Below are 26,268 nucleotides of genomic sequence, written 5' to 3'. Positions count from 1 at the left end.
GTCAGAGGCATTAAAAACAAAATAATAGAAGCTTGTAGACTTCTTAGGTGGATCTGTTTGGGCCCACATTGCAAATAGGTTGCTATATTGCATGTGTTCTCTCATTCTAAAAGATGCTCCTGGTCCAAACTCAACATGTTTTTGAACCTCCAATTACTGAAATGTTTAATAGTTTTGGAGGCCAGAAGGAAAATAGAACTCTACGGCATTACGAGTCTTTAGGTTCATTGCTAAAATCAGCAAGGAAAAGAGTGAGGTCTCCAGGGGAATGGGAACGCTATGGGGGATTTCCATGTCAACTGGGAGGCTGCAGAAAATTAATAGAGTGTTAAATATGAGGATCTCTTGGAGGCTTATTTGCAATCACAGCCATGGCATCTGTGTGATACTCCATTCCCTCAAACACCTGAGGCCTTTCACACTTAGTTTGACAAATTAATTTCAGTGCAGAGTCTACTAAACCCGTTTAATCTCTTCTCATCAAGTTTATTCCTCACCTCTTCACTTTAATGGAGTGCTTTAACTAGTGCTTGCTGAAGTCCAGCTTTTTTCAGTTTATGCTATTCGACCAGTCCAAAGTTCAAAAGAAACCTGGCTTCAAACAAACTACCTATCCATGTTCATCAAACTGAAGCATCCAGACCAAGCTGCATGTCTATATCAAATGCCTATATCCAGAATGGGCACGGGCACCTAGCTCTAGTCCTGGAATCTAGGGTTTGGCCCTGGACAGTTATCAGTATCTAAGTCAGGGTTGATGATGGAGTCGTGGTTAGAGGCTGTCATGGTGAGGAGTCGAGTTTGAGGATTTATTTATTTATTTATTTGTTGTGTCAGAGCAACCAGACAATTATATTACATTTCTAACAGAACAAAGCAAACAAACAGACAAATACAAAACTTGTGAGTTTGGTAGTTGGTTAAATGTCCTTTGACCAGTATCTGGCCACTTGGAGTGCTTCCGGTGTTGCTGTAAGAAGGTCCTCCATTGTGCATGTGGCAGGGCTCAGACTGCATTGCAGCAGGTGGTCAGTGGTTTGCTCTTCTCCACACTCGCATGTCGAGGATTCCACTTTGTGGCCCCATTTCTCAAGGTTGGCTCTGCATCTCGTGGTGCCAGAGCGCAGTCTGTTCAGTGCCTTCCAAGTCGCCCAGTCTTCTGTGTGGCCAGGAGGGAGTCTCTCATTTGGTATCAGCCATTGGTTGAGGTTCTGGGTTTGAGCCTGCCACTTTTGGACTCTCGCTTGCTGAGGTGTTCCAGCGAGTGTCTCTGTAGATCTTAGAAAACTATGTCTAGATTTAAGTCATTGACGTGCTGGCTGATACCCAAACAGGGGATGAGCTGGAGATGTCTCTGCCTTGGTCCTTTCACTATTGGCTGCTACTTCCCGGCGGATGTCAGGTGGTGCAATACCGGCTAAGCAGTGTAATTTCTCCAGTGGTGTAGGGCGCAGGCACCCCGTGATAATGCGGCATGTCTCATTAAGAGCCACATCCACTGTTTTAGTGTGGTGAGATGTGTTCCACACTGGGCATGCATACTCAGCAGCAGAGTAGCACAGTGCAAGGGCAGATGTCTTCACTGTATCTGGTTGTGATCCCCAGGTTGTGCCAGTTAGCTTTCGTATGATATTGTTTCTGGCACACACTTTTTGCTTGATGTTCAGGCAGTGCTTCTTGTAGGTCAGAGCACGGTCCAAAGTGACTCCCAGGTATTTGGGTGCGCTGCCATGCTCCAGTGGGATTCCTTCCCTGGTCATCCTCAGAGATCGGGATGCTTGTCTGTTCTTAAGGTGAAAAGCACATGTCTGTGTTTTAGATGGATTAGGGATCAGCTGGTTTTCCCTGTAGTAGGCATGAAGAGTGCCTAGAGCTTCGGAGAGCTTCTGTTCAACCATCTCAAAGCTCCCTGCTTGGGCAGTAATGGCACGATCATCCGCATAGATGAAACTCTCTGTCCCTTCTGGCAGTGGCTGGTCATTTGTGTAGATGTTGAACATGGATGGAGCAAGCACGTTCCCCTGAGGCAGGCCGTTCTTCTGTTTCCGCCATCTGCTTCTCTGGCCCTGGAACTCAACAAAAAAGCTCCTGTTTTGTAGCAGGTTTCCTATGAGGCGGGTGAGGTGGTAGTCCTTTGTGATATTATACATTTTTCTCAGAAGGAGGTGGTGATTTACAGTATCATAAGCTGCTGACAGGTCTATGAAGACAGCTCCTATGATCTGCTGCCTTTCAAAGTCATCTTCTATGTGCTGAGTCAGGTTCAGCACTTGCGATATGCAGCTTTTCCATCTCTTAGGATGCCTGTCATAGATGCAGGTGAAACTTCAGGAAAGAATGCTTCTGGAACATGGCCATACAGCCCGAAAAACATAAAGTAACCCAACACCCACAAACATGAGAATAAATATTCTTGAGTCAATCATTCCATTTTTGCACTGACAATTCCTTCAATGAAAGGCCTAGAAGGAATCTACAAAGTGTAACTAACTAGTTTTAAGTTAATGTCATCTAATGCAGTGTTAATAGACTTAATAATATATTATTACCAGAATATATATCACTCAAAGCTTTCCAATACAAAGTGAGCTATTGGACCAAATTAGCCATGGGTTGCATTTGTTCCAAGTAAATGGGTCAACCTGAAACAATAACGGTGAAAGATGTTGTGATTACTGCAACTTTACAATTCCTTTGCTTCTATGGAAACGAGAGAGAGAGAGAGAAAGCTGCTTAAGAAATTTAAGTACTGGATTTTGCAACTCAGCCAAAAGTTGCCCATTTCACATCTGGATTTTTCAATTCCACACACTGAGGTGTTCGTTTTATCGCCGCCATTAACTTTGGCATAATCTTCTCCGCAATCCAAATATTTATCAGAATAATCAAAGATTATGATGCCATAAAAAACCTACGAGGCTCTTAATGTGCGCCGAACAGATGAAGTATCCCCATTGCTGGTGGCAAAGTTATGGCCTTCATTTTGCAACAACCCCCAAAATCTCTTATTTCTTTAGTGCTGCTTCCAGTGCTTATGCTTTACGAGACACTTCTGCCTGGGAGGTACGTCCCTCCCTCAAATGAGGAAGCTTCCTCATCTTAAAAAAAATATTGGCTGCTCACACCAAATTTTGTGTGAGTGTGCATTTGACAATCTGGAGTGAACGCAACGAGTGGACTATTTAGTACAACGACAGCCCCGCCGTGAATCTCTCGCCAGAACAAAAACATCTTGGCATTATCATTTAAATTAGGCAATTATTATCTAAGCTTGGGATATGTGCCTGTTCAGGAAGTCACAGAAATGATATGTGGTTGGATTTTTTTCCCTCCCCTGTTTTTGAATGAATGACTTTAATGGCTCTGACGAAATAGAGTGCGCCAGATTGCCGCAACGAAACATTTGCAGCTCCTGCCTGGATTAAGAGAGGGAGAACAGCCCTGCTATAGCAACAATCAACATTTTCTTACCTCAAAGAAGATGAAACATGTCAAGGATATGCTCAAAATTCCTGGGTGGATGAACCAGGTTTGGGGGGGGGGGGGTGTATGTGTGTGTGTGTGAAAGAGAGTGTGTGTGTGTGTGTGTGTGTGTGTATGTGTATATACGAAATTTCATATAATTACGAATCGATTCGTTAATGGCGGACGCGATTGCGCAATATGCTAAAAAAACCTCCAACGATGACTTAAATCAAGAAATAGTTTTCTAAGATCTACAGAGACACTCGCTGGAACACTCCAGCAAGCGAGAGTCCAAAAGTGGCAGGCTCAAACCCAGAACCATAATCAATCGCTGATACCAAATGAGAGACTCCCCCCCTGAGCACACAGAAAACTGGGTGACTTGGAAGGCGCTGAACAGACTGCACCACGAGATGCAGAGCCAATCTTAAGAAATGGAGCTACAAAGTAGAATCCATGACATGCGAGTGTGGAGAAGAGCAAACCACTGACCACCTGCTGCAATGCAGCCTGAGCCCTGCTACATGCACAATGGAGGACCTCCTTGCGGCAACACCAGAGGCACTCCAAGTGGCCAAGAACTGGTCAGAGGACATTTAATCAACTGCCAAGCTTGCAAACTTTGTGTTTTGTTTGTTTATCTGTTTGTTTAGTTAAAATGTAATACAACTGTCTGGTTGCTCCTGACACGATAAATAAAAATCCGGCAATGAGTTGTCCTATAACAGCTATTTCTAATGAAGGTGTTTCTTATTAATAAGGTTCAATCCCTGCATTTGATACCTTTGGGTTTCATTTACCCTTCTCTGATAAAACATGTCCTCTCTAGGTATTTTCTGAGTTCTCCAGGTATGAGTCCATGAATGAGACTTCAGCTTCTCCCAAGCTTTATGAGTATTTCCAAGAAGCTGGAGAAGGCCCACGATGGTGGTGGTAATGGGGGTCTGGTAGCAAATTTTGCTCGTACCACTTTTGTCCTCCCTTGATGATGTAACTCATTTCTTGGAAATGATGGAACAGGAAAGAGGTGCGCTATGGGGGAGGAGGGAAGTAGCAGAAAGTTGAAACCTGGGGCCTATCTTGAGCTTTTGAATGGATAACAGAACCATAGAGTAAGATGAGAACCCAAGGACCATCTGCTGTGAGGGAATACACGACCTTCTGAGAAGAAGACTCAACTGCACACCAAGACAGTATATTCCACTGTCAAGCAGCTCTTACTACCAGAAGGTTCTTTCTAATGTTTAGGTGCAGCATCTCTTTCACTAGTTGGAATCCATTATGCCATTGTGTTCTAATCAACAACAGTCCATGTGAAAAAGATCTTGGGAGTCCTGGTGGAGAACAAGTTGAACATGAACCAAGAGTGTGGTGCAGCAACCCAAAAAGCCAATGGGATTTTGGGCTGCATCAAAAGGAAAATAGTGTCCAGATCGAGGGAAGTCATGGTGCCTCTCTCTTCTGCTTTGGTCAGACCTCTTTACCTGGAATCACACTGTGTCCAATTCTGGGCCCCACAGTTCAAAATAGAGATTGACTCTAACCTGGAAGAAGGGGTACAGAGGAAGAGGGCAACTAAAATGTTCAAAGGTCTGGAGACCTTGAATAATATTTCTGAGTAGCAGGTTAAAGAGCTGGGTCTGCTTAGCTGCAGAAGAGAAGGTTGAGAGGAGACATGAAAAGAGCCATGTATAAATATGTGAAAGGGTGTCCCAAGGAAGAGGGAGAATGCATGTTTTCTGCTACCCTGGAAACTAGGACTCAAATACAGGAAAGGGGATTCCGCCTGAACCTTAGAATCTTCCCAACTGTAAGAAGAGCTGTTCAGCAGTGGAACTCTCTGCCTTGGAGTCCGGTGGAAGCTCCTTCCCTGGAAGGTTTTGGGGATGCTGTTGATTGTGCTTTTCCTGCATGGCAGATTGGGACTGGACTAAATGGTCCATGTGATCTCTTCCAATGGAATAATTATTCTATTATTCTATGAGTCTATGATTCTATTATTCTACTCTAGAGTAGCAGAAAGCCAGCTTGTTCCATCTTCCCTACAACATCCTTTCAAATATGTAAACATGGCTACCATGTTCCCTCTTAACATTCTCTTCTCCAGGCTAAACATACCCAGTTCTCTATTTATGTTATTGATCTTCTCCCTCTCATCCAAAATCACCAAGGCAACCAGCCTTGTGCTATGCTTCTTTGCCATCAGCCATATTGGCAGAGATTTCTGAGAGCTGTAACCTCCCCCAAGGTATGTATGGTTCTTTTCTCCCAGCAGTGTGTTCTGTTCACTCATGCCCATGTTTGCTCGAAAAACTTACGAAATAAACTGAAGAGCGAAACGAAGGCTAGGACCATGCTGGCATGGAGGGTGGATGATGCGCTGCAGTCAATTTTGTATTTCGTGCAGGAGCACACCTGGATTTTCAGTTCTGTACTGTTAGTTAGAGGAGGTTTCCCAGAATCTGTCACCAAAATAGGGATGTTGTAGTTGGCTTTCTTCAAGTTTTGAGGCAGGGTGATTTGGGCGTGAGTATCTACAAGAAATAAAGAGGTAACAATGAGAAATGTTTTCATTATAAAATGTCTTCATCAACTACTTAAATCTAGAAATAGTTTTCTAAGATCTACAGAGACACTCGCTGGAACACCTCAGCAAGTGAGAGTCCAAAAGAGGCAGGCTCAAACCCAGAACCTCAACCAATGGCTGATACCAAATGAGAGACTCCCTCCTGGGCACACAGAGGACTGGGCGACTTGGAAGGCGCTGAACAGACTGCGCTCTGGCACCACAAGATGCAGAGCCAACCTTCAGAAATGGGGCTACAAAGTGGAATCCACGACATGCGAGTGTGGAGAGGAGCAAACCACTGACCACCTGCTGCAATGCAACCTGAGCCCTGCCACATGCACAATGGAGGACCTTCTTGCAGCAACACCAGAAGCATTCCAAGTGGCCAGATACTGGTCAAAGGACATTTAGTCAACTACCAAACTCACAAATTTTGTATTTTGTCTGTTTGTTTGCTTTGTTCTTTTAGAAATGTAATATAATTGACTGGTTGCCCTGACACGACAAATAAATCATAAAAATAACAATGTCCTTATCAAATGGTGTTAGGTGCTATTGAGACAGTGTGGTGTAATGTTTGAGTGTTGGACTGGAATTCTAGGAGATTGGGGATTGAATCCCTGCTCCTTCTATCCATACTACAGAGTTATAGCAGTTTGATTCCACTTAAAGTACTATGACTCCATCCTATGGACTCCTAGATGTTGTAGTTTGTGGTGACCCCAGAACTCTCCGACAGAGATGGGCAAATATCTCACAAAATTACAAATAGCATTGAGCCATGGCAGTGGTATCAATCGGTATTCATTCTACACTGTAGATGCACCCCAAGAAACATGGGACAGTTGATTTCATATGAGGTTTCTCTAGAATTTCCAGATTTTTTGCACATCTTTTGTTAAAACTATTGTGATGGACAGCTTTCAAAAATCCAGTGCAACAAATGTTGTTCTCAAACCATTTCTAAAACTTAGCAAGGATGAAACATCTGTATCAGAAGACACAAAGGAACGAGATGAAAATCTCCTTCTGAGTCTGGGATCCAACAGAAAGAAGCACAAGTCAGACGACATTCCCCCTCCGGACTTCTCATTTCTTGTGAAGAGAAAGCTACAGGTGTGATGCTTTCTATCCCACTGTCTGGAATTGCGACAATATACAGAGTTGGCTCTTTTCCTCCCAGGGCACTCATTTTCCCATTGAAGAAGTGGCAACATTCCCACTTGCATCAACAAAATGGTATTTCAATACTCTTCAAACATGAAACATTGCTTTCAGTGCCAATTATAAAAAAAGTATTTCACAAGCCGCCTTCCCCAGTAGAGATCTGTCAGGCTCTTGCCTTCTTTGAGTCAAAGTTTTGGAAAGCTTTGTGTCTCAGTGAATATTGAAGTCCACCAAGGAGACTTTGGCCAGCATTGGAGCTGCTATGGCTGCAGACAATGCTTTCAACCACGGCATCTAAAAATCCTAGCACTTGGCTCTTTCCCGTGACCCAAATTTAGTTGGACTGCCTTCATAAAGTCCATCAACACATTAGTCCTATGTTCAAATAGATTTAAGATGCTATGTGCTACACACTGGAATTGAGCAGAAAACATGCTCTTCTCCAATGGGGGATTTTGGTGTCTGACTTTTTGGTTAAAGGCGAATGCAAATCCAGAAGGAACGATATAAAAGAAGTGGTAAGTTTTGAAACAAAATTTGCTTCCCTAATTCACGGGTAAGTATGCAGAGACTTTTTGAACTTCTTTGAGTCAAAGTTTTGGAAAGCTTTGTGTCTCAGTGAATATTGAAGTCCACCAAGGGCGCAATCTTTGGAAGCTTTTAAACAGAGGCTGGATGGCCATCTGTCAGGGGTGCTTTGAATGCAACATTCCTGCTTCTTGGCAAGGGGTTGGACTGGATGGCCCATGAGGTCTCTTCCAACTCTTTGATTCTATGATTCTATGAACTCTTTAGTTTTGCCTAATAATCCTTCTTCTGCAATTCTTTCTCAATTTTGGATTACAATGCCAATCAGTCCCCACTAGCCATTTTAGTTGATGAGAGATGGGAGTTGTAGTACAAGTCTGGAAGATGCCAGGATGCAGAAGACAACAGTCCAGACATTATATGAATCACTGTTTCCCCATCCGCAGAGTCCATATGTGGGGAGACCACAATCAGATGAATTTCTCTGCCTTTCATTGAAGGAAACTGAGGTACAGCATTCAACCAATTGAGAAATCTCATTTACAGAAGGATTCACTTGAGCTAAGTGTTGTGTAAGCAGAAATAATGGGATATGAAGATATGTGAACTAGCTTTTCTTTATGGACTCTGGCTTAGAGAGTCTCGTGGTGTTTTACTTTCAGGACAGTGTGACTGACTTATGACTGGTTCCATGGAAGTAGCTTTTCATATAATAGAAAGATATGGCACAGGTGAACCTCCCAAATGCACTAGATTGCAACTCCAAGCACCCTTCCACATTGCCTATGTTGGCTACGTCTGATGGGATTTTCAGTTCAAGAATCTCTTGTGAAACTAAAATAATCAAAACTGTAACACAGTCTAAGACTAAGCATCGTTGGTTTGACTGCAAATAGCTGGGGAGAGATAAAAGACATGAGAAGAGGAGAAATGAAAATGGAAGGCTGGAAAGGTTATTACTTCTGATGGACTTACTGTTGATTCTGGTGATTTTCCATGCTTTATCTTGACCCGACTGTTTGCTCAGCTCAAACTTGAATGGGTCTGTATTAGGACGGATATCCTTATCTAAGGCGCCCAGGATGACCTTCACATCTTTCATGTCTTCGCAGACGCTTAAGACAGTTTGGTGAAGGGAGGGTGGGTTGTCATTGACGTCTTCCAATATGATTTGCAATGTCCCTGTCCCCGTTGCCGGAGGGCTACCTATGGAGAAAGCCATAGACTTTATGAACTGGCCAATTATGTACTGTGTACACATGGATTATGCATGCAGAACCAAGACACCCATATGGCAAGGCTGTAGATTTTAAGCAGATGGGAATCGGGAGATATTATTTGCAGCCTGACAACTCCTTTTTTATATGCATTACTTTCAACACCAGTGCGTTCCATTTCCGGCAACTGAAATAAAAACCGTTCAAGCAGTAAATAAGTAAACAAAATAGAAATTGCTGTCTTGTGGGTTGGAATCGTGCAATAGCAGGCCTCCTTGTTCAGAAGTGAGTCCGACTGTGCTTCCGCTTTAAGGGTCATTTCATACACTTTGGAACCTATGGACTCCCCTCAAAAGGACTATCCAGCCCAATGTCTGTGATATACAACTTCAAAGCATATGAAACATGATTCCACTTTGTTCTGTGGAAATTTCAAATGAAATTATCTAACGATGTGATGCATTTCCCCACTGATTTCTCTTATTCAAGGAAGCAAGCTTTCAAGGGTGGGTTTGCATCAATCCACTATTTCTATGTGAGAGCCATTTCCATGTTAATGAGGAACAGGCTTGTACAGGCATGGGCCAACTTAGGCCTGCCCTCGCTGCCTCCAGGTGTTTTGGACTCCAAGTTCCAGAATTCCTAACAGCCGCAGGCCCTTTCCTTTTACCACTTAGTCACTTAAGTGGAAAGGGAAAAGGAAAAGGAAGGAGACTGAGGCTCTTAGAAATTGTTGGAGTTGGAGTCCAAAACACGTGGAGGGAGGGAGGGAGGGCCCAAGTTGGCCTATGCCTGGTTTATAATTAATGCCCAACCATTAAACTGCTATGGATTGGCTATTGAATCATAGGAGTTGTATTTTGGCGAGGCTCCCACACTCTTGGGCAGAAGCAGCTAAAGGTATTGTAAGACTACAACTGCCTGGATTCCCTAGCATTGAGCCATGGCAGTTAAAGTGGTCTTCCATGGCATGAATTCTACAGCTTAGATCGGGGTCCCCAAACTTTTTGAACAGAGGGCCGGGTCACAGTCCCTCAAACTGTTGGAGGGCCGGATTATAATTTGAAAAAAAACATGAATGAATTCCTATCCACACCTCAAATATCTTATTTGTAGTGCAAAAAACACTTTAAATAATACAATAATTAAAATGAAGAATTATTTTAACAAATATAAACTTAGCAGTTTAGAATAAATATAAACCTAGCCGTTAGAAAACATGCAAATGTGAGTAGATCAATAGATACCGCTCCGGTAGGAAGGTAACGGCGCTCCATGCAGTCATGCCGGCCACATGACCTTGGAGGTGTGTATGGACAACACCGGCTCTTCAACTTAGAAATGGAGATGAGCAGCAGAGTCCCAGAGTCGGACATGACTGGATTTACCACCCCCCCCCTTCTCCTGCCTCCGGGATGCATCCAGGACGCATCCCGAAAGGAGGAGAGGCTGGGCCCACGGAGGCAACGGGCAAAGCAGGCCCAAGCCGCTTTGCCCGTCGCCTCCCCCCCTCTCCTTCCTCCGTGAGGCATCCAGGATGCCTCCCCGAGGGAGGAGAGGCTGGGCCCACGGAGGCGACGGGCAAAGCGGGCCCAAGCCGCTTTGCCCGTCGCCTCCTCCCCCACCTCTCCTTCCTCCGGGAGGCATCCAGGATGCCTCCCCGAGGGAGGAGAGGCTGGGCCCATGGAGGCGACGGGCAAAGCAGGCCCCCCTTCACCTGCCTCTCACCCTTCTCCACAGCCCGCGGGCCGGATAGATGCCCTCAGCGGGCCGGATCCGGCCCGCGGGCCGTAGTTTGGGGACCCCTGGCTTAGATGCACCCTATGTCTTTGAAAAATCTGCAATGGCTTCAACAGGTGTACAAATAGTAGGACATTCTTCAACTTGAGATTACGATTCCCTCTGAACGGGAATACCTTGCTGCTCATAATGGGTAATTAATTATTGCTTCTCAATTAAAACTCAGACCAAAGTGGGAAGCAGCCAAGCTTTCATGTATGTGCTATTGCATGAACAACAGGACTCCAGTTTATCTCTTGGCTAGATTCCATCTATTTGGTTTTGTTTAGTCACAGAAATGGCATCAGAAAATGCTGTGTGGAATTTTTTATATGGAAATGTGATACCGGGGAGAGGCAGTGTCTCCAAGTGACAGCCAAGGCTCTTTTGCACCTTTGTTGGATGTAATCAGACAGAAAGGCCGGGAGGATTGCTTATACACCATCCAGTCGGAGCAACCTTTTGCTCTTTCACTGAAAAGAGATCCGGGAAGAAGCGGCAAGAAGCCTTTCTGCTGTAGGCGCCCACCTTCTGCAGCAAAACTAAGACCAGCACCTCATCCACTTAGGTCAACAAAGAGCTGACAGGTGGTAATAACTTTCTGTCACTTTCCAAAGTTAATCCAAGGACCTTATATATAGGTGAAAAGCGTGCTTTCTCATAGCTTGTGCTGGATGTGTTTTCCATCGCTGAAGTTCTCAGGAGCTAAACAAGGCAAAAGTAGCCCCCAACTTCCAAGGCAAGTATTTTAAATGAGATTTTGGGGGGAATTATTCTTGTATTCAACAAAAGGAGTCTTGTGTTCACAAAAAAGCCAAAGGTGCAGCATGGTGGAGAAAGGAAAGGGGATTCTTTATGGTTCTCATGAAGGACATTTACTTATTTATTTATTTACTTACTTTGCTTCTATGCCGCTGTTCTCAGCCCGAAGGCGACTCACAGCGGTTCACAAGACACAGAACACAGCAAAATTCAACACCAATATAAAACAGTTAACAACCTGATCTAATATACAATTAATACACAATTACTACGATAACCATTCACTGGTGTCTCGTCACTAAAAACTGGTGGAGTCTGGGGAAAATAGACCTTGACTTTTGGGAGTTGTAGTTGCTGTGATTTATAGTTCACTACAATCAAAGAACATTCTGAACTCCACCAATGATAGAATTGGCTCAAACTTCCCACATGGAATCCCCATGACCATCAGAAAATGCTGTGTTTTCTTATGGTCTTTGGCGACCCCTCTGACACCCCTTCGCGACCCCCTTAGGGGTCCCGACCCCCAGGTTGAGAAACACTGGTCTATAGGATCATTTGTGGAAGAAGTTGGAGTTTTTGGGTCTAAAAGTGGAATGCCAACATTCAGTTTAAGGTTGCAGTAGCCAAAGAGGCACATTGACCTAGGTTGTGATTGCATCAATATTTCCATTTATTTATTTTATTTATTTGGGGTTCTTTTACCCCGCCCTTCTCACCCCGAAGGGGACTCAGGGTGGCTTACAAAGGCAAAGGCAAAATTCGATGCCTGCATCATAAAACAATCATACACAAAATTACATCAATTCACAGTTAATAACAATTCATGCATTATAACCATAAAATCAATAAAATCAATAAAACCAATACAAACCCAATTTCTCCTCTTACATGGTCAGCGTTCGCTAACTCATAGATCTAGTTTTACGTTCCACTTCATCAGTCTTGTTGGTCCTTACTTGCCTGATTATCTGATTTAATTGACAGAGTGCCCAAAGGCCTGGTCCCATAACCATGTCTTCACCCTCCTCCTGAAGGCGAGGAGGGATGGTGATGCCCTGATTTCCCCCGGGAGTGAGTTCCACAGGTGAGGGGCCACCACTGAGAAAGCCCTGCTCCTCGTCCCCACCAGCCTCACTTGTGACACCCTGTGACCAGTCAACACAAGGACTGTGTCGCACAATTCAACTGCACCCTGTGACCAGTCAACACAAGGACTGTGTTGCACAATTGATACATGACTGCGCATGCAGAGATTTCATAAATTCAGAAGGGACACCTCTGATCCAATCCTTTACCATGCAGCTTTTTGCTAGGAACATTTTAGTCATGCTGTTTGAAAGATCCTGGAAGTTGATTGAACAACAACAACAACAATAACAAAACATATTTCCAAGCTCTGGGACACAACCTTGCCTTTGAATAGAAGAAAAGGAATTGACTGAAGGCTGAAAGGAAAGCAAAATTAACATGCTCTTTCTTTTAAAGATCTGAGAAAACAGTAACTGTAATAAAAGATCCCTTGTTAGGATGATAAATTATCTCAACAGTGACACCTCATCTGTTACAGACACATAAGCGCACAACAAAGGCAGTTTTCATCTCCCTCCCTCTCACATCACAAGGGGTGAGGCTAGGAATCCCTTTAATGAGGAAGACATTATTCCTTCCCCTTATTGCTGGACTAATTGAATTTTCCAAAAAAGGGAGCTTTCTATACATTTCCTTTTGTTCTCGATACATTATGAAGCCAAGTCAGAGAGGAGAATGGATGAAAAGGCATTGAAGTATTTGAAATATGATCAGAAAATTCACCCTTTCATGCTCTTAATTAAAACACTATCTTTAATTCAATGTATTTTATTTCCACTCTTTCGTCGTCTCTCTCCTTTTTCTCCTAGACTGAAAATGGAAGCTCTTTTTAAAACCGATTTTCGAGAAAGAACCCAACGGTATACAAACGTGGCCTTACTTTGTCAACTGCAAGCATAATTTTTATTTGTTCTGTCTTGTTTACTTGTCACTCCTTTCTTCGTTTTCTTAAGGATTCTTTCGTTAATGCAGTAGGTGGAACGAAAAGCAATTTCTTGTCCATTTTGGTGACTTATGACCAGCGTGCATTATTTATATCAGTGAGTTCTTTGTAACCAATTATCCCAAATACATGAGAATTTCAAAAGAAAAACAAGCAAATGTCAAGGTCATAAACTGAAACCCGTTAACAACTTTGCTGTGGGAGGGACATCAAAAAAGATGCCAGAGATAAATGGGTGCAGTTGAGACTGAATTAAACACCCAGCTAAGTCTACAAGATTCACATTATTCATTCTGTCTCGGTATATAGAAAAGAGGGACGATAAATGCCAAATAAAAATAGCTTTAAAAGCACACCTTTTGTTCAGTGCATAGACGGAATCCCAGAGGTAGCATTTGACTCTCATTTCAGGGTGTTACATCTACTCCATGTTTTAGTATGAACTGTAAAGGCGTCATCCAAAGTGCTGAACTCTGCCTCCCAAAGAGGTTCAGCATCATGGGAAATTCCTGCAAAATTTGGGCTAAAAGCAGATTCATATTGTCGTTGAGAAGGACATCTTGGCAATCATTTGCTAAGCTCGAAAACCCAGCAGGATTGTTTTAAGTTACCGGGTGAGGAATGTTGCTTCTCATACAGAAAACATTGCTTTCTGGGCAAAAGAAACACATGCAATTTTTTTTTGCACAGAACAAGCTTCAAATTGTGAACAGGCTTCAAAAATTGTGTTTTTGAGAAACGTCCTCCTGGGAAGAAAATTGTTTTATAATAATGCTTTCTTTGAGAAGAAACGTGTTGAAGAAAGACATCTTTACTTGATGCCTTTCTTCACCTATGCCTGAAAAGCAACAAAGTTAAACTTCATGCACATTTGGCAGGCATTCTTGGACAATACAATGGTCCAGGACTGAGAAAGTAGAGAGGAATTCTAGTCTTCTCAAGCTTCACTTGTTGTAAAGATTGGCATCTGTGGAGATGGCCAAGGAGTTGGCCATCTCCAACAAACATGGCCTTCAAAGACAACTGTCTTTGGGTTTCAAACATGGCCTTCAAAGACAACTGTGTTGGATGATAAGAGTTGGGAACATGGTTTTCAAGAGTTGGGTGACCTATCATAAGGTCTAGATGCACAGGTGCATTCATTAGAACACAAGTGTAACATTCCATGTAGAATATGAGCTTTGCATATATAAATAGGACATAGGGCTGGGCGGTTTCGTTTCGTTAATTCGTAATTCGTTAATAATTCGTTAATTTTTTCAATTACAAAACGATAACGAACCATTCTGGAGCAATTATTAAAAAAACGAATTTTCAAAAACGTTTTGTAAATGCTTCGTATTTCGATATTGTATTCGTTTCGTTATTGTTTTGAGGTCGTTTCGTTATTATTTCCGCATGTCTGGGCCAGTTTTATGGTTTAATTAGTGAAAAAAAATTATAATATCACACCAACAGTCAACAACAGAGGGAGAGGGAAGCTTCAGAAGGTTTTGGAGGTTTTTTAGCGTATTTCGCGGTCGCGTCCGCCATTAACGAATCGATTCGTTATTGGTTCGGAAATCGATTCGTTAATTTTTTACCATTTACGAAATTTCGTAAATATCAAACTTTTTAAAAGGAAAATTTTGTAATTATTTTAAATATCGAAACAAAAAAAACCCCAAATACAAATCGATTTTAGAAACAAATTTTTCCGTTGTTACCCAGGCCTAATAGGACACCTTGGACAATGCTTTATGAGCTTCAAGGCAGAACTTGGATGGTGGTACTACAATGTATTTGCGGGTCAATACGAGATGTCTCTGCTGCCATACTGGGCTCCCCACATCTCAGTGGATACTGTGAGACTGTTCAACTGCTTTTTCTATACCCTTGCCATATATCCTTTCCCATGCAAGTTGGTGATAAAACTTTTCCCCTTTCCCACAGATGTGGCACTGACTATATCTCTTGATCCTTAAAGAACTTCTTGTCTTTGGGGAAAGATGGATTCTTTTGTTTCACCTCACCCAGAGTTCAGCCTCCAGCTATCGATCATTGCCCATATTTGCATAAGAGACTTCAAACTTCTAGTTGTTTTGGACTAGTATAGCTATGGAAGGCTTATCTAAATCCCTTTCTACAAGAATCTCTTATCAGTGACAATTAGTGTGTGTTTGTGTGTCTTGAGGGAAGAACTTTAATTAGAGTTTCTAAATTATTCTGGAAACCCATTTTAGAGTTAGCGCTATTATCATCTCTGGGAAAAGAATAAAAAAAATGTAACCACATTAATAGACTCAGTAACAGAACTTTTCTTAAAGCTGTACTAAATGGCCAGAAGCCAAAGATAATCTTGAAGAGCTTAAATGGCTGATCCGGCAGTCTCACACACTGTGAATTTTCATCAGCATTTTAAAAAATATAGCATGGCCCCTGAATCCACAGGGAATACATTCCAAGAACTCACATAGATTCCTGAAACAGTGGATAATAGTGAACCCTATATTTTAAGCTAAACATATATCCCATATAGGCGCAAGGTTCGCAGCTGAAGGCGCAGGTTCGGAGCTTGGGTGTGATCCTGGATTCATCGCTGAGCCTGGAGCCTCAGGTTTCGGCGGTGACCAGGGGAGCATTTGCACAGCTTAGGCTCGTGCGCCAGCTGCGCCCGTACCTTGGAAAGTCTGACTTGGCCACGGTGGTACACGCTCTGGTTACATCCCGTTTAGACTACTGCAACGCTCTCTACGTGGGGTTGCCTTTGAAGACGGCCCGGAAGCTTCAATTGGTCCAACGTGTGGCAGCCATGATACTAACAGGAGCGGGACGCAGGGAGCATACAACCCCCCTGTTCTACCAGCTCCACTAGCTGCCGATTTGCTACCGGGCCCAATTCAAGGTGCTGGCATTGGCCTATAAAGCCTTAAATGGTTCCGGCCCAAGATACCTATCCGACCGCATCTCGACCTACGAGCCCACCAGGACTTTGAGATCTTCCGGGGAGGCCCTGCTCTCGATCTCGCCTGCTTCACAGGCATGGCTGGCAGGGATGAGAGATAGGGCCTTCTCGGTGGTGGCTCCTCGGCTGTGGAACACCCTTCCCGTGGACATCAGACTGGCTCCTTCCGTGATGATATTCCGCAGGAAATTAAAGACTTGGTTGTTCAAGAAGGCGTTCGAACAAGAAGTGCAATAATTGGTAATGACGACAGGAATGGAACAACGGAAAATGATACTGGATTGTGGTTTGGACGATGAGATGACGCGGAATGGCTTTTGTAGTAATGATGATTTTTTTTGATGATGATGATGTTTCTTGGTTAATGCTGGATTGTGGATTATTTTTATATTGTGTCTCGAATTTTGAACCTTGTTCTTTCTATGTTATACACCGCTGTGAGTCGCCCCCAGGCTGAGAACAGCGGTATACAAGCAAAGTAAATAAATAAATAAATAAATAAATAAATAAATATAATTGCTTGAAGGCCTAGAGAGGCCCACAAGCACTTCTGGGGAAGAGGGATATTTTGGTTTGTGGGTAAGTGGAACTATGGGTATTGAATCTGTAAATAAGGAAGCCGCATTCTAGTCGCTGCCATCTCCAGCAAATGTTTAGTAGAGCAGATCTGGATGGGGATAGTAGAAGGTAGGACAAGGCAATCTGGTGTTGTCCAGACACTTTGGACTAGAACTTGGAAGAAATTATGTAGGATTTTGTTAGAATGGTTCTAAAGAAAGAACATTGCTGTTCCAGAGGATAACTCTCATCTATAGAATAACAAGACCAGTCACAAAAAGTTGGATTAAATAAGGATCATCTAGTTCAATCTAGTCAAAGCCATGGTATTCCCTGTAGTAACCTACGGATGTGAGAGCTGGACCTTAGGGAAGGCTGAGTGAAGGAAGATAGATGCCTTTGAACTGTGGTGCTGGAGGAAAGTTCTGAGAGTGCCTTGGACTGTGAGAAGATCCAACCAGTCCATCCTCCAGGAAATAAAGCCCGGCTGCTCATTGGAGGGAAGGATACTAGAGACAAAGTTGAAGTACTTTGGCCACATCATGAGGAGACAGCAAAGCCTAGAGAAGACATGCTGGGGAAAGTGGAAGGTGAAAGGAAGAGGGGCCGACCAAGAGCAAGATGGATGGATGGCATCCTTGAAGTGACTGGACTGACCTTGAAGGAGCTGGGGGTGGTGACGGCCAACAGGGAGCTCTGGCGTGGGCTGGTCCATGAGGTCACGAAGAGTCGGAGATGACTAAACGAATGAACAACAACAACAAGTTCAATCTATATCCTGTGAAAGTTAATTCAATAGGAGCAAGAAGAAGTAACGTATTGTGGGTCCAGCTCAGGCCAGGTGTCAACCCTATTGCTGTTCTTGTTGTTGTTGCTGCTATTTATATCCCTCTTTATATCTCCTAAAGGGGACTCAACCCTAGACTACCTCCTCTGGTTTCTTTGGGTGAAATATTGGAAAATCCAGGCCAGTCCAATAATTGGGTTGCTCTCTGGCCAGCCACAATCCAAAGAGGCCTACAAACCAACTCCATCCCGTACTGTTGAGCTGTGCCATACACAAAGCCTCATGGTTTCTGATCATGGAGGCCATCAATAGAATGCCCCCCCCCCCACCCTGGCAACAGATCTCACCACATTTGGCCTGATAAGCAATTCTGATAGGAATGATGAGATTTGGCTATGCATCACATCAAATTTTCTGAATTCTTTGTTGGAAAAAATTCAGTGAGGGAGTGATCCAGGAAGTCAGATCAGCAATAGAAGTATGATGTGATGTGCATTTGGAGATTCCCTCACACAGAGTTTGAAAATATCCTTTCATTGGGGAGTCTATGTCAATTCAATGTAATGCCAGCTGTTGGCTTGATCCTTCCTTTCCATTGCAAAAAATGTCCCTGTCCTGCTATTATGAAAGGTATAGTTTATGCACACATGACTTTTATTTCAAAAGTAAGTCACTACAAGCTTAATGCATTGTATTCCAGCCCAGGTCACCGTGTAGGAGACAATGGAATTCATTCTGGAAACACATCTGAGCACAACCTGGGCCTTCAGTGACCTCTATGGCCTTGAGCTTTGACTTGCGTTTTTCTCTCCTGGTTTTCTCATTTAGTCTTCCCTTTGCCTTTAAGAGAGGTGATGGTTGCACCATGAACTCAATGGATTGCTTTCATGTGTGTGTGTGTGTGTATTCAGTTGATATTGTTGCAAAAAGGAGAACTGAAAGGGTACATCAGAAAAATCCTAAAACGGTTCTCAAGCTGACATGCCAGTTGCCCAAGCTGACCCCTGGATGTACCTAAAAATGGCATTTTTCTTTTTAAAATGCTTTGATTAAAAAATGAGACGTTGTAAGACTGTGTATGGTTCACAGTTGGTGATATGAAGAATCTAAGAATGTGTATAAAAGGATTACCAAGATGAAACAGCAGGAAAGGGACAAAGTGGTTCACAAGCAATTCCAACCTCTACCAACGTGTAGAAAATGGTTCAGAGCAGTCAGCAAATGCCAGTTTCCTCTGCAAGGTAGCATTCACGTAATGCAAGTTATTTGCTCAAAAATGAATTATTAGGATTGCAATCGTGGGGCTGCATGTGGAAACCATGGAAAGGAACCCAATTGAAGATATTACCAGAAGTATCAGCATGTATTGATTTATGGTGAACACAGAGATTTCAAAGAGGTCTTTTAGGGCATGGAATATTCAGAGGTGGTTTGCCACTTCCTTCCTCTAAATACTCTCCAATTATTATTATTATTATTATTATTATTATTATTATTATTAAACTTTATTTGTACCCTGCTAGCATCTCCCGAAGGACTCGATGCGGCTTACAAAGGCCAAGGCCTCAACACACAACATAACAATACAAAACCCAAGGCAAATTAAAAACAATTGAAGCAATATAACAACAAGCAATAAACAATACACTAGGACACAATGAAACTGGGCCTGGCCAGAGTAATGGGTACAGGATTAAAAGTGCTGATGTGACAGGTGGAATATAAAGGCTTATAGGGCAAGTGCAGTGTGCGGTAATCTTAGTTTTAATAAAGTGCTTATGGGACTTGGTATTGGAGATTTCCTATTCTGGGAAGGCACATCGGAACAGCCAGGTCTTCAAGTTCTTTCTAAAGACTGCCAGTGTAGGGGCCTGTCTAAGATCTTTGGGGAGGGTGTTCCAGAGTCGGGGGGCCACCACAGAAAAGGCCCTGTCTCGTGTCCCCACCAAACGCGCTTGCGACGCAGGCAGGATCACGAGCAGGGCCTCTCCAGATGACCGAAGTGAACGCGTGGGTTTGTAGACGGAGATGCGGTCACGCAGGTAGGATGGTCCCAAACCGTTCAGGGCTTTGTAGGTAAGCACCTGCACCTTAAATTGGGCTTGGAAAATAAACGGCAGCCAGTGGAGCTCCTTGAACAGGAGGGTTGACCTCTCTCTGTAAGGGGCCCCAGTTAACATCCTGGCTGCTGCTCGTTGGACCAATTGGAACTTCCGAGCCGTTTTCAAGGGCAGCCCCACATAGAGCGCATTGCAGTAGTCCAATCTGGAGGTGACCAAGGCATGGACCACCCCAGCCAGATCAGAGCCCTCCCAACACCCTAAAGACACCAGATCCTATTGCAACACATTTGAATATTCTACTCTCCAGGTGAAAGATGCCCATCTCCTTTTAAGAATAGAATAGAATAACTTTGTCATTGTACATTGTATAACAAAATTAAATGCTTTCCCCAGCACACATTGCAAATCAACACACCCACCACCTTCACACTCCAACTACTATTGCACAGTCCCCAATGTTACATCAATACAAAGTCACCAGGGTCCCATGTAGTTACAGCTCCAGGATGAAAGCTCTCTCTTAGTCTGTTTGTCCTTGCCTTTGCCACCCTGTACCATCTGCCCGGTGGCAATAATTCAAAATGAGAATATCCTGGGTGAGATGGATCCCCAAGAATGCTCTGCATTTTGTTAAGTCTGCAAGACTTACAAAGTTCTTCTAAAGAGGAGAGAAAGAGGGCAGCCACTTTCTGGGCAGAAGTGGTGACCCTTTGGTGCACCTTCCTATCTTCTGCCTATCTTCTGTGCAGTTACCAAACCATTAGCAGATGCAGCAAGCTAGGACAATCTGTGTAGCACAGCAGGAGAAAGTCACCAGCAGTTTTCCATTCAGTTGTTGGTTCCTTAGGAGTCTCAGATAATAATACAGTCTCTGCTGGGCTGTCTTCACCAAGGCTGCCGCATGAACACAGTCCCAGGCCAGATCCTCCTTCACACGGACACCCAGCAACTTGAAACTGGCCACCACTCCACTTGGTCTCCATTTATGACCAAGGGCTGGATTTCTGGTCTATTCTTTCTGTAGTCCACTATGAGCTCCTTGGTCTTGTTGAGGTTAAGAACCAGACTGTTGCCATTGGAGCAGGAGAGCAGTTGATCCACCTCATCCCGATAGGCAGTCTCATCCTCTTAATGGATAAAAATCCCCACTACAGTTCCATCATCCGCAAATTTGGTAACGATATTGCTATGGTGAATGGGGTACAATCGTATGTGTACAAGGTGAAAAGCAGAGGACTCAACACACAGCTTTGTGGTGTCCCAGTGTTGAGAGAGTGAGGTTAGCTGAAGAGGTATTAAAAAATGAGACGTTGTAAGAGTGTGTAAGGTTCACAGTTGGTGATATGAAGAATCTAAGAATGTGTATGAAAGGATTACCTAATCTAACCCTCTGGGAACATCTTGACAAGAACTCCGTAATCCAGGAGCAGAGTGAATATGACAATCTCATGTTCTTAATCTATTCTTCATAGATTTTGGCTTCCAGACCTTTCACCATGTTTGGTCACCCACCTCTGGACATGTTCTACTTGGTGTTCTTCTAGTTTGCTGTCTTTATTATTAACTTTCCTTCCAAAGAGAATGTCAAACAAGATGAAAAAGTTAGAGATTGGTAGAACATGTCAGAGAGTTTCTTCTGCAGATCTTAACAGTTGAGAAGGTTCACATGAGAGAGGGAATTAAAGCTGTATCATGTGAAGATGAGCTAAAAAGACATGGAGATTCGTACATTAATCAGTCTTTAGTCTTACAATCTACTTGATTCATCAGCCTTACCAGTTGAATCCGCCTCATGCCATTCTGCTAATACCTCCACACTTGACTTAAAATCAATGCAGAAGGTATATCATCTTCACCTGATATCAAATGCCCCAATTTAAATGCATTTCTCTTGCTTTTTCAGTGGGGAAAGAAACAGATCCATAAAGCAAACCTGTGCCTCTATTTCTTTCCTCTCGCCTCCTCCTCCTTCTCCTCCTCCTCCTGCCAACAGATATTTGACTCTATAATTTATAAAAACAAACTGTACTTTCAAATTACTATCACTCATATATTTCAATAATGCACACAATTCCTGGGTTTGAGTAATTATGCTTCACAAGGCAAAGCTCTTATCAACTCGCTGCTGACATGTGCCATCTATCTCAAATACAGTTTGCTGCAAATGATTCCTTTTCCAAATCTGCAGCTTACAGTGACTAATTTAAACAATATTTTCCCTGCAATTTATATATTGCCCAAACTTAAAATGACAACTAAAGGATGAGCATTCAATTTATTTTCCCTCTTCAATTAATAGAGCAATTAAAATAAAGGGTGCAAAAGCAACTTTAATTGGGTTGCCATGGCCACTAATTGCATGATTTTCTTCCGAATACTGTCTTTTAGGTGGAATCAATCTGTGGTAATTTAATTCCAAGTACCATGATGTATTTACACAGGTTAAAGCATATGGAGAGGCAACTTGTAACTGAAGTGTTACACAGCTTTCCCTTCTATTTATTTTACCAGCTGGCTTTTGCTTTTAAACAATTGGCCTGGTGTTAAAGAAGGACACCAATGATGAGGCTTTGGGACCGTAATGTTTACACATTAAAACTTGGCTTTCTTCTCCCAATGTACTTACTATGGTCTACTTAGTGGGTTCTTTTCTCATCAGAAAACAATAAAGTCCTTAAGACACAATAGATCCTTGGAATATCTGAAGGTCTCTGTAATAACAATTAAAGGCTGTTGGGCTGTTGGCAGGGGGGAAAACCTTTTCTATCCCACCGCTGCCACCAATGTAAGGGTGATTAAAGGACCGAGGTGTCCCTTAACACATGCATGACAGGACTTTTAGTAAGGGATTAACTAAAGATATTAGAGACCGATGATTCTGGTAGATTTTGCCGCCACCACCTCAATTGTATTGTTTGAGGAAACAAAGGTGTGAATAGGTTCTTGTAGGTTTTTTTGGGCTATAGGGCCATGTTCTAGAGGCACTTCTCCTGACGTTTCGCCTGCATCTATGGCAAGCATCCTCAGAGAGCTCTTTGCCCCACCCCAGTCATTCCACAGATATATAAACCCATTTTCCTATTTCCAACAGACCTCACTACCTCTGAGGATGCTTGCCATAGATGCAGGTGAAACGTCAGGAGAAATGCCTCTAGAACATTGCCCTATAGCCCGAAAAAACCTACAAGAACCTAGTGATTCCAGCCATGAAAGCCTTCGACAAAGGTGTGAATGTGTTCGAGGCAATATGCAACCTGGCTTCAGTTCTTCTTTATTAGCTCCTTTACTTGCTGACTGGACTGTAAAGAGGTTTTTAGGCTGACTTGGTTTTCACTGAGTGCGACAGACTGAGGCAGACACCAGTTAAAGATAAACTAGGAACAGGTTTATTGAACTTGAAGAATATGTCAATTCATAACAATGAGTGGTACACACGCGTAATTCAGTTACTGAGGCTTAGGCTTATTAAATATGAGACTTCCACAAAAGGTGTAGCTTTAACTTGAAGTGAGTTCCCTTCTCCACACTATTCAAATCTTCGAAACAGTTTGTTCCTGAGATCAGTTCCCCTGACTGTCTCACAGAGTAATCAGACTTTCTCCAATCTACTCTTCAGGGCAATAAGCTCTCTTGTACTTTTTATTAATACAAGTGGACAAGTCTTCTTCACTGACCCTCCAAGTACAGTAATACTGAAGCCCTTGTCCCTTCCTTATTCGCTAACTGCTTGGCTCACTCAAAAGCTTCCTTCTCCCTGTCTAAATCCTACTCTGCTAAAATCCTCCTCCTCTCTCTGTTGTTAAAACCCGTCTCCCTGTGATGTTAAATCCCTCCTCTCCTCCTGTCAGAAGTGACAGGCTTTTTCACTCACACCCAACTCCTCCCCTTGGTGCTTATACCAATCAGGAGTCCTCTGACTCCTCCCCTGCCTACTTGCCTATCCTAAGATGGAGACTCAGCCCACTGACTCTTAGGCTTCGGTCTAGCCGGCAAAGGTTAGAAGTTACTACAGTCTCCTCCTTTGGAGGAGACCTTCTTTTGGTCCTGTCACCTGCAGAAGTACATTTGTTCTGTGTGAATGCCAAGAGAATAGTTTCTTGTAAGCTGAACCCAGATTGTCGAAGTCTCTTCTAAAAGTCTCCTGTTAGCAAGCAAATTTAGTTCAGTTCTGACCAGCTTTTGGCAACTGAGGAAGAGCCTCCATTAGGCCACCCTTCTAGGCAATCAGAAATAATGTTTCATTTCCTTTTGGGGCCTTTCTAGGGGCTGATAGGGAGGATGGTGGGTCCTCAGACAACCTTGCGCAACCTTGCAAAAGTTTTGTTTAGTATTTTGTTGTTATTATTTTGTTGTTGTTTGCTGCCCCATGAACGCGGAGTCAAGCCAGAGGAGGTTGGAAGTCCCACCCTATAACTATTGGAATTGCATCCTAGATCAGGCATGGGCAAACTTCGGCCCTCGTGGTGCTTTGGACTTCAACTCCCACATTTCTTAATAGCCAGCTAGCTGTTAGGAATTGTAGGAATTGAAGTCCAAAACACCAGGAGGGTCGAAGTTTGCCCATGCCTGTCCAATATTATTCCATATAGCTTCTGAAGATCAATAATTAAATACTAAACTGCTTCATCCTGCTGAAGCACCAGGTGCAAAAGAGCAGGAAAGGCCTTGGTCAGCCTTGAAAGGAGACCACTCAGGAAATTAGAACAGCTTTGCTGATGAACACTTGGCAATCAGTTCGTCTGCTCAAAGCAAACACTCACTCTAAAAATCTTAATTGTAGAATGGATACAGTTGGGCATCACATTAACAACCATGGGAGCTGTAATTTGGGTCAAGTATCAGCACTCTTTGGCTGAGAAGGCTCAAGATCTTGTGAAGCTACAACTCCTGAGACTCCACAGCATTGATCGATGGTTCAATTTCACTGAGTCATGGCAGTTAAGAAGGTGCTGAACTGCATTTATTTCACAGTGCAGATGCACCTTTAGTACCTTTAAGACTGCTCCCGTGTTTCAATCCAAACTTCCACAATCATGATTACACTCTTCCTGATTCTCTGTGTTTTCCTTATAGTAGTTCTCTTAGGCCCCATCTACACTGTCATATAAAATCCAGGTTACCTACTTTGAACTGGATTATATGGCAGTATAGACTCATGTAATCCAGAAAAGATAATATGGATTATATGGCAGTGTAGAAGGGATCTTGATAAAATAGTAAAGAGTAGAGACATCACATTGGCAACAAATATCCGCATAGTGAAAGCCATGGTATTCCCTGTAGTAACCTACGGATGTGAGAGCTGGACCTTAGGGAAGGCTGAGCGAAGGAAGATCGATGCTTTTGAACTGTGGTGTTGGAGGAGAGTTCTGAGAGTGCTTTGGAGGAGAGACCCAACTAGTCCATCCTCCAGGAAATAAAGCCCGACTGCTCATTGGAGGGAAGGATAGTAGAGGCAAAGCTGAAGTACTTTGGCCACATCATGAGGAGACAGCAAAGCCTAGAGAAGACAATTATGCTGGGGAACGTGGAAGGTAAAAGGAAGAGGTGCCGACCAAGGGCAAGATGGATGGATGGCATCCTTGAAGTGACTGGACTGACCTTGAAGGAGCTGGGGGTGGTGACGGCCAGCTCTGACGTGGGCTGGCCCATGAGGTCACGAAGAGTCGGAGACGACTGAACGAATGACCAACAAAGAAGGGACCTTTGTCTACAAATGTACTGATCTGAGAAACAGCCACTTTGAAAGGAAACAGTCAATTTCTGATCCTTTTCCAGATAATACATTTGATACGGCTTAAGAAGCTGGGCATGTTTAGCCTGAAGAAGAGAAGGCTGAGAGGAGATATGATAGCCATGTATAAATATGTGAGAGGAAGCCACAGGGAGGAGGGAGCAAGCTTGTTTTCTGCATCCTTGGAGACTAGGACGCGGAATAATGGCTTCAAACTACAAGAGAGGAGATTCCATCTGAACACGAGGAAGAACTTCCTGACTGTGAGAGCCATTCAGCAGTGGAACTCTCTGGCCCAGAGTGTGGTGAAGGCTCCTTCTTTGGAAGCTTTTAAACAGAGGCTGGATGGCCATCTGTCAGGGGTGATTTAAATGCAATATTCCTGCTTCTTGGCAGGGGGTTGGACTGGATGGCCCATGAGGTCTCTTCCAACTCTTTGATTCTATGATTCTATGATTCTATACAAGAGTTTCCTTATCATTTGGTTTCTTCTTTAGGTTAGAACCTCTGGTCCATATCTAGTTTGCTTGCCCTAACCAGAGTGGTCTCAATGAACCAGTGGTGAGTTGACACTTCCACGCATTCCAACTCAGGGTGAGGGACTAGATTTAAGCCTCTCTGTCTCTGTAAGACTTATACAAATAAGTAGAATGAAAGGGC

At 43.3% G+C, this 26,268-nt stretch overlaps 1 protein-coding gene across 1 annotated transcript in view; it reads right to left on the bottom strand.

Annotated features, from left to right (window-relative positions):
• CDH13 (cadherin 13) overlaps positions 1-26,268 on the bottom strand; it is a 996,654-nt gene that overhangs the window by 10,122 nt on the left and 960,264 nt on the right. The window contains exons 12-13 of the mRNA XM_060787892.2: positions 8,705-8,935; positions 5,784-5,999 (exon numbers count right to left, since the gene is read on the bottom strand). Coding sequence (XP_060643875.2) covers positions 5,784-5,999; positions 8,705-8,935 — 447 coding nt within the window. The remainder of the gene's footprint in view (positions 1-5,783; positions 6,000-8,704; positions 8,936-26,268) is intronic.

Source organism: Anolis sagrei, chromosome 8 (assembly GCF_037176765.1).
Source record: "Anolis sagrei isolate rAnoSag1 chromosome 8, rAnoSag1.mat, whole genome shotgun sequence".
NCBI lineage: Eukaryota > Metazoa > Chordata > Lepidosauria > Squamata > Dactyloidae > Anolis > Anolis sagrei.
The sequence above is the reverse complement of the archived record's forward strand: the minus strand, read 5'-3'. Positions and strand labels throughout refer to the sequence as shown.